At 35.9% G+C, this 12435-nt stretch overlaps 1 protein-coding gene across 2 annotated transcripts in view; it reads left to right on the plus strand.

Annotated features, from left to right (window-relative positions):
- DACH1 (dachshund family transcription factor 1) overlaps window positions 1-12435 on the plus strand; it is a 455863-nt gene that overhangs the window by 240617 nt on the left and 202811 nt on the right. For both annotated transcript variants that reach the window (XM_070471591.1, XM_070471592.1), the window contains exon 3: window positions 2319-2480. In XM_070471591.1, the coding sequence (XP_070327692.1) occupies window positions 2319-2480 (162 nt within the window). The remainder of the gene's footprint in view (window positions 1-2318; window positions 2481-12435) is intronic.

A 12435-nucleotide genomic window follows, 5' to 3' on the forward strand; every position in this document is an offset into this window, starting at 1 on the left:
GCTTGACTTATTAAAGAAAAAACTAGAACCCAAGGCCTGCCTAATTTTTACTAAACATAATGTGGCATTCTTCACACAGTTTATCTTATTTAATCCTTCTATTATCCCTTTGTGAATAGGATGACTTCACAGATGAAGAAAACATACTTAAGAAGATTTTATAGCTTATGTAAGGCCATATCATGCATAGTTATGTTTCATGCTACTGAGCTTGATTCAGATCTATCCAATAATAACCTCATATCTCAAGTGGTAGGTTTTCTTTTTTGCTTGAATACTGTGGAACAAGATTTACCTGCTGCATAAATCAAAGATAAAGATGTGTCATAAATTGGAGATGGGGCAACACCAGGCAATAAAGGGACAGGACAGTGGGATGTTCACACTGGTGACAAGGCGAATTGAGGAAGAGAATTTTTCTGGGAAACACAAACAGAATTTTTAGAGAACAGGAAAGAAAATGTTCTGAAACATCTTTGAAGGAAATGAGTAACTGGGGAGTAAATTCAATCATAGGAAGAGGAGAGAATCAGTTCAAGTTGGGACTTAAATGGCAATAAGTGTTCAGTTCAGACCCAGATGGATTCTTTTAGTTCAGACCAATGCCTTTTAGGGAGTGGTTATCAGTTTCTCATGCAAAGATCCAGTCTGAAAGTTTTCTTGCATTGGGGTGAAAGGTGTCAGGGTGTTTTTGGTCGGATCTGAAGGAAAGGTGAGGTCTTTCCCTAACCTCTAAAATAAAGCAGAGGTTTCTAGGGGAAAGCAAAAGCAAAAACAAAAACAAAACTTTCTTTAATTCCTGAGGCAGTAACTTATTTGCTATATTAACTAGAAGTGATGATTAGCGCGGAGGAAAAGGAGGAGAGAGGTGTTCAGTCCCTAATCTACCAGCTGTGAGTGGAAATAAATCATACGGATAAATTCAGAGCGGGCTGAAGCACTGTAGCCAGGCACTCTGAAGCAGCCATAGCAAAAAGTATGAGGGCAGTGGGAGGGTATATCCTTTCATAGATGTCAAAGTTCTACAGTTAAGAGAAATCATAAATGTAGTTGCTCAGACATGTCCAACTCTTTGTGACCCCATGGACTGTAGCCCACTAGGCTTCTCTGTTCATGGGATTCTCCAGACAAGAATACTGGAGTGGATTGCCATGCCCTCCTTCAAGGCATCTTCCTGACCCAGGAATCGAACCTGGGTGTCCTGCATTGCAGGCAGATTCTTTACCATCTAAGCCGCTAGGGAAGATTTGGAGACTGTCAGGATGAAGTAAATTGGCTTAGTAGAAGTTCACACATCTAAGGAAAACAGACTGCTCCTCTGCTCTGAAACCTCTGTTGGATACCTGGAGCCTGTACCTAAAGCTGACACTTCTCTTTCTGCTCTTGCATATTGGTCTAACTGTTATTTCTAATTTCATGATCACTCCTTTAAAAAAAAAGTCATTTATTTATTTGGCTTCATCAAGTCTTGTGGCACATGGGCTTTTTCATTGTGGTGTGCAGGCACAGTGGCTTCCAAGTGTGGACTCCAGAGTATGCAGGCTTAGTAGTTGTGGCACACGGGCTGAGTTGCTCCATAGTATGTGGGATCTTAGTTCCTTGACTAGGGATCGAACCAGTGTCCCCTGCATTGCAAGCCGATTCTTAACCACTGGGCCACCAGGGAAGTCCCCTCATCATCACTCTTACCTGTCGTTTTCTTAGTGAACAGAGACAAACTGTTTGGATAACTATCATGGCGTAGTGATTAGAAGGGCTGACTCTGGGACTGGAATACTGGAGGATGAGAAGTAAAACAGTCACTGGGACACTTGATGGTCTGTAAGGAAGTGCAGGCTTGAAGGGACAGAGTGCATGTGGGCCTTGGGGCCAAGTTCAACCCAGGAGGAGTGAGGCATGAGAACAGGGAGATTTAGGGTGATTAGCTAGGTTTCCAGGTCTAGTGAAAAGCTTGGTGAATTAAGTTAAGCAGGTTATATTTTTGCCCTCATTAGGCAGCTGAACAGTGTTGGAAGCAGGCAGGGAATGACATAGTCAGATGGAGTTGTTTGAGAGAGAATTCTGGCCTTATTTCTACTATTATCCTTTTACGTATGAATTATGCTTCTGCTGATACTGATGTGGGAGTTTGGAGAGCATTCTGTCCATTCTATCAATGTTCTTTCATTAGTTCATTGGGAATGAATATATGATATGAGAGTGTTGCATAAAGGAATCAGATACTCCAATATGTTTGTATATGTGTTGTATAAAGTACATGAACTCTCATGTGAAAAACCAGAATTTGCATTACCTCATTTTTAATTTATTCTTTAAAGGTTTGACAGCAGCAGCTGCGGCAGCTGCCGCTGCTACCAATGCAGCTATCGCCGAAGCAATGAAGGTGAAAAAAATCAAATTAGAAGCTATGAGCAACTATCACGCCAGTAATAACCAACATGGAGCAGATTCTGAAAATGGGGACATGAATTCAAGTGTTGGTAAGTTTTCTGTTCAGTGAAACTTACTGTATTCATTTTGTTACTAAGTGACTTTCTTTTACAGAACCCAGCTATTGGCTACCCATTCAAGAAGTTGTTCCTTTTAGCTTTGAAGATAGTGTACCTTTTGAAGAAACCAATTAGCCTAACAACATGTATTCTAAATAAATAATTGAAACTATTTTTAAATGTCAGAATTAACTTAAGTCTGCAACTCCTACTATAAGATTTTAGCTAACATATTTCATAATACAAATAAGTTTTATTAGTTAGAATTTTGAAATAATTGATTATACACAAGGTGACAGAAGAACATTTACAAACAAAACCACACACTACTAACTTTTAATTCATTGGTTACCAAAGAAGAAATGTGCCTTAGCAGCAAAACATAAACTTCACCTTCTCATGTGCTGGCTGCCAAGAATAAAAATTATGCTGATAATTAATTCTTTCTGTATACAGCGATTGTCAATTTCTCTTATTTAAACTATGCCACTTCAACTTCTTAATTTGACCTTTTTTGTTCTTGAGGCGTGGAGAAAAGTAAGATTAATAGTCACTGTTTAAAATAAAAGGAACAACTTTATCTTTGCAGAATTCTTTTGAGTAACTTCATTTAGTCAGTCAACTTCAAGTGAGGGCTACACTTTTATTGATTGTATCTTTTGTATCTCTGTTTTTGAGATACAGCATTTTATCCTCGCCAAATTATTTTTCTTTAAAATACAGAAATCATGCTCAAAATATAATGTAACAGGAAAAATTTAGATGCTGCAAGATGTATACAAGAGACTATATCCAGCATATATGTTCATGAGGGAGGCAGTAAGTTATGGCAGTTCAATTAGATTTTCTTTTCTAGGCTGCATTTTAACAGATTATCTCTTTAAATAATCAGTATCTGCATACTTTCAGTTCCTTGACGTATGGGTATAGGTGTAGGAAGGAATGCTGTGGACTTCATTGATAATCATTTTCACAACAGTTCATGAGATCATGTGCTAGATATGAGTAACATAGTAAGAAGTAATTTTAAAACACATACACAAAATGCCATGACTGTAGTGATGCCAAAGTGGAATGTAAAAAAAGCGGAAAAAGAGCTTTTTCATCAGAACTAGGCAAGAGAAAGAAAAGGAGCAGTGTTAATGGCTTTGATTTGAGAGCATGATGAAGAAGGTGGTAGCAATTCTTAGAAGGATGGAAAGATGTGGAAGAAAGCCAAAGACTGGCACAAAAATTGAAAAGAACTAAAGGAAACATCAGTGTTCACACTTGCGGTGCTTCTGTTAAGAAGAAAGAGGGCAGTGAATTGTTTAGGTTATAGTTTACACACTTCAATTTAAACTTTTAAAAGTTAAAAACTATTGAAGTAAAATGAAAGAATTGTAATTATCTTTTTAAAACTATTGACTGCACACAGTTTTAACATAATGGTCTTTTACTTTGACCGATAAAATAGAGCAAAATTGGACACTTAAAAACAAGTGATGAACCATTATAAACCATATTTATAATTCCAAAACATAATTTGAATTGTTTTCAAAATTTTAGGAGAGTTAAGACTTCAGTGCAGTTTATTGTTGGTAGTTGGTGTTGTGAGGAGGGATGTTGAAGTTAGCCAGTGTAATAACACTTGAACAAAATATATTGAAACTTTATACCTCTGTCAGATTTCCTGAGTAGCAGAGCAGAAACTGGCTTTGGAGAAACCAATAGGCATAAGATAAAGAGAACATAATTAGGCATTGACATACTCTTAACATGTGATATCATGAAATGACATTTGCTTTCTGATCACCTTGTGCCTACCATAATTATTTGGATACCTCGACTATCATAATGGCTTAAACAAGAAACAGTTTAAATTAGTGTTTTAGTTGGAAGAAATCACTTTTCTTCCATTAAGGTATTTGCTTGCTAGTTTATATCGCTTTTTAGTTTTGACACGCATCATCCAGTTTGAACCAAAAATGGGTATTTATTTGAATTTTCCTAGAGGGTTTTAATATTTTGAGACTGTGTTAACATTAGTGCTACCGTAGGTCCCTAAGACACATAGATCATGTGTGTTATATATCTATACCTGTTTGGGGGCAAAATGCTATCATTGTCATTTTTCTTCTATTTTCGCATACCACTATCCTTTAAGAATTTTTGATTTATTATCCTTCATACCCCTTGCGCCCTCCTTCTTTACTTGGAGATCAGGGAAACAGAGTTTGGAGCAGGGAGGGGGTAAAGCGGGAGAAGGTACAGGGCAATGGTGGGGGGTAGTTGAGTTTGCATACATCATAGTAGTTGCTTTAAAAAGGGCAGCAGTTTTCTCTGCTTCTGAGGACAGTGCCTGCCTCTTGTTAAGTGTCTAATAACTACTACTTATTAAACACTTCTTAACTGCTATGTGACTTTGGAAAGTTATGTGAACTTTCTGAGCCTTGCATTCCACATCTGAAAAATGGCATAAAAAATAGCATCTACATCATAAGAATTAAAGGAAAGCATATTTGTCAAGTGTTTATCATTTTATTCATTACAATGTCTGTTTATCACACTTTAGATCATGTGTAAGGTTGCTTGTGTGGGTATTGCTTTTGCTATTGTTATTCTTTCTTCCAGCTTGCCCTCCTGAAAACCACCTTCTTCCTCTTTTTACAGCCATCAACTGTTTCCTCCTGTTTTCCTCTGCTCTCTGCTAGGTATTATTTGTTAAGCTTCATGCCTGTGAAGAAATTTGGGGGCATCTGTGACATCATTTGGATTTTGCTGTGTGTTTGATTTTAGCTTATTCTAGGAACTCAAAAATAATCCTAGTAGTCTCAACACTCAGGGGACATGCAGTCTAATGGGTGACGTGGTTAAGTAAGACAGTCATAACAGGATATGGTGGATCCCCAGGAACATCAGTTAGCAGGAGGCGCTTAGGAAGTGGTATTGAAGCCTATGAATTCCAGGAGGAATCCCAAGAATCTCAGAAGCTTTATATTTCAGGATACAAATGTACTTGTTCTCATGAATCTATCAGCCCTTTGAAGTAGGAAAACCCCTCAGAGAGGTGCTACTTAAATGATGTATTGTTACTCTCAGCCCTGCCCAAATCTAGTGGCATTTCTGAAGTCAGTTCAGGTTCTTTTTTTCACTTGTACTCATCTGGCTCACAAGTTCTGTTAAATGTTTCAGGGCTCTGTATGTAGAAACTCTCTATTTTGCCCCCTCTTGGTTGTAAATAAAATCCTTGTTGCCCTAGAAAATAGATTTTTTTTTTCTTTTGCTTGGTTTGGTTTTATTTGGCTTGGTGAGGTGAGGGATGTTTTTATTATAGATGAGTGTCTCTAGTTCTTAATATGAATTGCAAAAATTAGCCAGAAAAAAAAAAGATGTTCGAAGAAAACTGTGACACTGACAAATAATTATTTTACATCCCAACTTTACTTGGTAACCTTGAGCTCACATCTTTCCAACAGAATGATCACTTTAGGAAGAAGTGAGGACTTTAGGATAGACCCCAGTAAGGCATCAGTAGGCTGAGTAAAATATATGGCCGTGTCGCCATTCTCCCTCATCCACAATCAATTGGATTCTTTTAGTTTAATATTTACTTGCTAAGATGAGATGCTAGTCTGCATGGTGATAAACAGTCTGCTCCTGGCATCTGAAGGTGACCTGTCAGTTCATATGGACAAATCTCCTGCTTACTGAAATGTACAAAATAAATCATTAAACAGGCAGGTGCTCATTCCCAGATTTAAATCACCATAGATTTATGATTTGAATTAATGCTTCATTTGGCCATAGAAATAGATGCTGAGACAAATGATATGCACTGGTTGGGGTTTCCATACTGTAGCCATCCTGATATTGATTACTGAGATGTCTTTGCAATCTCTTGTTTATATCAAGTACTATCTTGTGACAGGTTGGCTGATATAAGCTACATTGCAGATAAGAAGGAAAAATGTCCTGGATTCTTTTTAGTGGCAACACTATCCACAACATACAGACCAGATAAATTGCTATTTTTTTGCTTTAAGGACTGATCTACATAACCATCTTAAAAAATGCTGCTTGGAAATTGGGACTGGGATATTGGAAAGGCAGAATTTAAAACTGTGAACCCAAGGTCAATTTCATAGTCTCTGTGGCTGTGTTTTATCTACTTATCTTTTTTTTTGGCATCATGCACATTTTTGAGGATACTAAATTAATCACAATCGATTTAATCTAAATAAAGGAAACTTAATTTAACTTCTAGTTTTTAAATGCTATATAAATATTGACATAGTAAGCATCTCTTAATAGTTTCTGTGTTATTTACATACTTGCTAAACCTAATATCTTACTCCCTTAACTAATGACAACAAAGGAAACGACTCTTTTAAATATAAATACATTAAATATTATTTCCAAGTACAAGCGTTTGTGGACTATAATTTAGCAAGAGACAGGAAAAGACTGCATTTTTACTTCTCTTAACATTTTATTTAAGGAAAACACTATGTACACAGTTTAAAGAATACAGGAGGATTTAAGAGGGACCTTTGCCACCAGCTAATATCTGACTCATAGAACTGGTAAACAGCTATCAACAATAGTAGATTGCTTGCTTCGTAGGAAATGAGTTCATATCTATTCAAAATGTGATCTCAAAACAGATGTCCCAAGAAAATCTTATTGTTTAAACTATAGTCATAACCCCAAACTGCTGTTATTTCTTTGAGGAAGTGAAGTAATCTTAAGACTTCAGAGTTTGTCCTCTGCACACCATGGAAAGTAGACAAGAATACCCTAATGCAGTGATCCACAAACTGAACACATTTCATATGCCTGAAATGTAGGATTTGTTCGCATTTTCCAAATTTGCAATAGTTAAAAGGATATAGGAGTTTCAAGTAAAAACAAGAATTTGAGTTTGGGATTAAACAGCTGTGTTCTTCAATGGCATTCCTTACTTCTTACCTCTGTCCACCACCCGACAAAGAAAACAATGATGAAAAAAAAAAAAAGCCAGGCAGATAGATAATAAAATTATCTTCCCCATCTGACCATTCCCTTAACTTTTTTTTGCTAGTCCCACAGAAATAAAATATTTTACATTGTAGTCATTTCCTTTCTTCTATCTCACGTGTCTGTTTGGAAGGAAAAATTAATATTGTGATTTCAGGAAAAAGTCTTGGAGACCTTGAGAAAGCAAATAAAAGGAAACTGAGAACACAGACCAGCAAGCAGAGCTCTGAAGTTGCGCGTTGGATTCTCTGCTTCGGCAGTGTTAATGAACCTCAAATCCTTCCTATAATTAGATGAGGGAATTGCTTATATTTTCAAACAGATGATGCTGCTATAATGAAACGATTGACAGGGAATTTAAGAGTGTCTACAGTAGTCATTTGGTTTCTGTTATAAAAAAAAAAGTTTAAAAAGAAGATTGGCTTTAGACATAGGTCCTGAGAGAGGTAGTAATTTACATAGCATGCTGTGACAGGTGTCTTTGTATAGGAAGGAAATAAAATGGAAGACTAGAGAAATGATGGGCAGGTATAGCAATTTTTCGGGGAGGGGGTGTCCTGCGCTTTTTCTGTGTAGGTTCTTTAAAAGGGGCCGAGACTCAAGAGATGGATCCGGATTGAGTGCACAGCTGTAACTGCTGATGAGCTAATTGCTCCTTATCTCTCAGCCCCATTCATCTTCATTTTTTACCAATTACTGAGAATTATCTGTGTTCTCAGTTGGATATGAGAGTTAATCCTTTTTGGTTAAGCTGGCAGTACTGTGAGCAGATTCCAAATCGGAGGGTGAAAAAGCCAAAGTAAGCTTGCTCTAAAAATGTCTCCAGTTCAATTACAGTATCAGTGATTCATAAGAAATTTGCCATTGTTTAACAGATTAAATGTGGAACTTTTTTTTTTAACTTTCTTAATGTTTCTTTTCCTAACAATGATTGCTAAGATCCTTCTTCCTGTCTGATGAGTAAAATTTAACAATATTAACAGCCAGAGTCTTGTAAACATGGAAACAGACAAGACTTCCCTAAAAGACCAAAAAACTCTGACACATGAAATGAGAAATATTTTAGAACTGATAGCTTTCAATTTATATATAAACACTTTCAATCAATGCCTTTGCTGTCTGTGGCTTCTCACATGGTGAGGAAAGTATGTCCAAACATAAACCTTTTCACAAATGTCACATTAGTGGAATTTTAATGGAAGGACCACATAAGCATCTCCTAAAAGTATAGGAACTGCCATGGTTTGTTACTCAGTTGATGGTGAATAAGCCATATGGTTCACATCATCTCCTATGTAAAAGATGTCTTCATATCCTGACACTTACCACAAAGTTGCTTACTCCAACAATAAAAAACTAAATAGTAATGAACTCTTTCATAGTTTTCAATGCATTCTTAAATATTTAATATTTCTTCCATTTCTTCTTCATGAAGTATTTTAAATAAGGTAAGCTGATGTGAAAATATAAAGAATAAATAGCTAATTTAAGACAAAAATTATCATTTGAAAAGCTTATAGTCTGATCCAAACAAGTCCTTCTAGATGCTTCTAAAAGTTGAGATGGGGAGCAAAGGGCAAAATATATCAGAAGATTTAGCTTCTAGTAATAACATCGCTAATAAGTAGCTTAGATAGGTCTCTCAATTTCTCAGATTTCTTATTTAATAAATAAGGAGCTTGATGCCCACTTAGCCTTTGGCTCTAAAATTCTTTGATTTTTGAAACCTGAGTAGAAGATCAAAGGCAAGAAGTTATTTTTTTTACAGTGATTTCTATAATCAAACACAAAAACTGAGACAACTTAAATGTTAAAAAAAAAAAGGGAGGTTATGTAACCATTACCTATGATGGATAAGGATAGAAAATACTTATTTGGAATATAAGAATAAAAAAGGATCCTGTGGTAATAACTAGTCATTTTATTAGACTCATTTTCATGATTTTCTAGACAGTGCTTGGCATTGTTTGCATTTTCTTGCATAACATAACATCTTTATTGTGCATACAGAAGATTAAAAACATTAGTGATCATAACGGGGGACTATGGGAAAAATGCACCACTTAAGAATATTTGAGCATGTATTTCCGACTCTAATCCCAATATGTAAATAACATGATTAGAGTATGAATAATAACATACACTAGTTTTCTGTATGAATTATTAAATGTATTATATGATGTAGGTAAGCAGAATACAGAGATTTTTTTCTACTTTTTGAGTAGTGGCTGTTTCTTTTTCATAAAATTTTTATCATTTATATGGGCAGTTGAAGAACTAATTAGAAAATATTAGCCTAATGTTTTGGTTTTAATATTGCTTGCTCCAACTAATAACAGGATAAGAAGTATACTAATAGTATAGGGATTTAAATTAGGAAATATAAATTAAATGATTTTATCTGATGCTGTATCCTAGTGTACTCATAAAACATAAGGATATGTAGCATATATCCAGTTGGATATGTTATATGGTAGACTGCATCATGTTCTAGGAGATAGAGTGCATCTATGACAGCCTTGTAAATATATTTTCATCGAGGAAAGCCTTAAATCAACTACATCAATGTGCTATTATGTTTATAGGAACTTCAAAAATAATGTATAGTGGGAACAAACCTTTCTGTTTAAAATAACCCCAGGCCTTATTCAATCCTTTTAAGATCAGATAACTCATTTTATTCATTAATATATGGTCCTACATTATTTTCTCTTATATTTTAATTTTATATGATTGATGACATTAAAATAACTCTTCAACTTTGTGTTCTGTTAATTATAATATTTGATGACATAAATCTTCAAATATCTCATGATAACCTTGTATTAGAGAACATACTCTTTGAGCTATTACCAAGGGTGTTCATGCTTTAACATTTTGTGAGTGTGAGCACACGAGTTTCTAACTCTGAGCTTGTCACCGGACCTAGTCTTTCACATTTGTATTACCGTGATTCTTCTCTGCATTGTCCAAATATTCCAAAAGTGTACCAAGACATTTGTATGAACCATGGCATGTCAAATTGAATACAAAATAGAATAATAGTGATAATAAGTAAATAATATAGTAGTTGACAAGAATGTTTAAAAATGTCAATTCACTTAGGATGAAATAATGGGGCGTGCATCATCTTGCAGGCTCCTTATAGCCCCCCTCCCCCAAATGAACCTGGATCACTGGGAAGATAGGAAAAATAGAGGATTTAAATATGGTTTTCTTTAACAGCAGGTCATAATGGAAACACAGACCCTTCCATTCAGTGCTGAGAGAATTACCAGTTTGATAATGATTAGGAATGTTGTTATTAAAACAGTATGTGGAGTTCATTTTCAACAGTTTTGAATTAGAGTCTGCACTAATGAAATGGATACGGTTTCCTTCACAAAGGGCAGATCTGTTAGTTAATATCGCTGCAGCCGTGCGTCCCAGACCATGCCTTTAGCTCTATTTGTATTTCACAGCATGATAAGCAAAGAGTGTTGATTTTCAAGGATCCTGCTGATGAAAGGTAATGACATTATTACATCTTTATCTCAAAAGCAGAACTGAGTGGTAAATGATTTTTTTTCTCTGTTGCACAAAAGACTTCTTGGTTAGAAAGTCTTTTTTTATTTCTTTACATCGTTTTCGTCTTGGAAATGATATGTTATTATTTAATGTCTGCACAGCAAGCTTGAAAGCACCTACTAGCGAATGGATTGGAAGTGAAGTGCCTCCTGCTCACAGATACGGATCTTCTCAGTCACACGCTGTACCAGCTGTCATCTCAGCCATACTGCTGTGATTTAATTAGTCTGTTTATGTCCTTTCTAATAATATTTCCATCTCTATGAAAGGGCAAATGCGACAGGGACTTTTTTCCCTTTCTGGTTCTGCAGACTGAAGAATGTGGCCTACATCTGATATGTAGGGACATGGTATTGAATCACCATTCCTGTCACTTCAAGCTGTTGATGAATTGTTCAGCCAAGAAGTGTACTTACTTCCTTGGGGTCATTTCTATGTGGGGAGTGATAATCTTCATAGGGACAAAGATGAGAGAATATGTATGTGAAAGCAAGTGGGTGTGTGTACCCAATTGTATACGTATGTCCATGTGTGTACACACACACTTATGTAAACACATCCATATGTGCATAGAGGTATTTTAACGTTAAAGCAGTTTATAACAGCATTTGAACTCTGTGTTTTTATCAATGCTGTGCATGTCTTTATGGCAAATATTTATCTTTTTTCATCAGTTGATTTCATACAAAATTACAACATTTCAGGAATTCTCAGAGAGGTTTATTTTTTTTCTAAATGAAATTTCAGAAAACAAGTCATTCATCAGCAATTTTGCCTGTCCAGCTGCACAGATTGGGGCTTTAGGAGAAATCTTTGTTTTATACCATGATAGCTCTGTCGGTGAAGAATCTGTACTGCAGGAGTCCCCAGTTTGATTCCTGGGTCGGGAAGATCCACTGGAGAAAGAATAGGCTGCCCACTCCAGTATTCTTTGGCTTCCCTTGTGGTTTAGCTGGTAAGGAATTCGTCTGCAATGAGGGATACCTGGGTTTGATCCCTGGGTTAGGAAGATCCCCTGGAGAGGGAAATGGCTACCGAATCCGGTATTCTGGCCTGGAGAATTCCATGGACTGTATAATCCCTGTGGTCACAAAGAATCAGACACGATTGAGTGACTTTCACCTTCTTCACTTTTGTTTTATACAGATACTGCATTTTAGGATATCCAGGGAAGGAAGACTTCACCATCTTTGTAAAATATTTAGTAATTAGATTTTTGGTTAAACTTTTTGTAGAAAGTATATTTAACTGAAAAGGATAACCCATGCTCTCAAAGCAAGATACACACTATTATATAATAATGCATAAGTTAATAAAAATATAAGAGAAATATGACTGTATTAAATGTAACGGAGTGACTGATAGTTTCTGCTCAGGCACT

Source organism: Odocoileus virginianus, chromosome 8 (assembly GCF_023699985.2).
Source record: "Odocoileus virginianus isolate 20LAN1187 ecotype Illinois chromosome 8, Ovbor_1.2, whole genome shotgun sequence".
NCBI classification, from domain to species: Eukaryota; Metazoa; Chordata; class Mammalia; order Artiodactyla; family Cervidae; genus Odocoileus; species Odocoileus virginianus.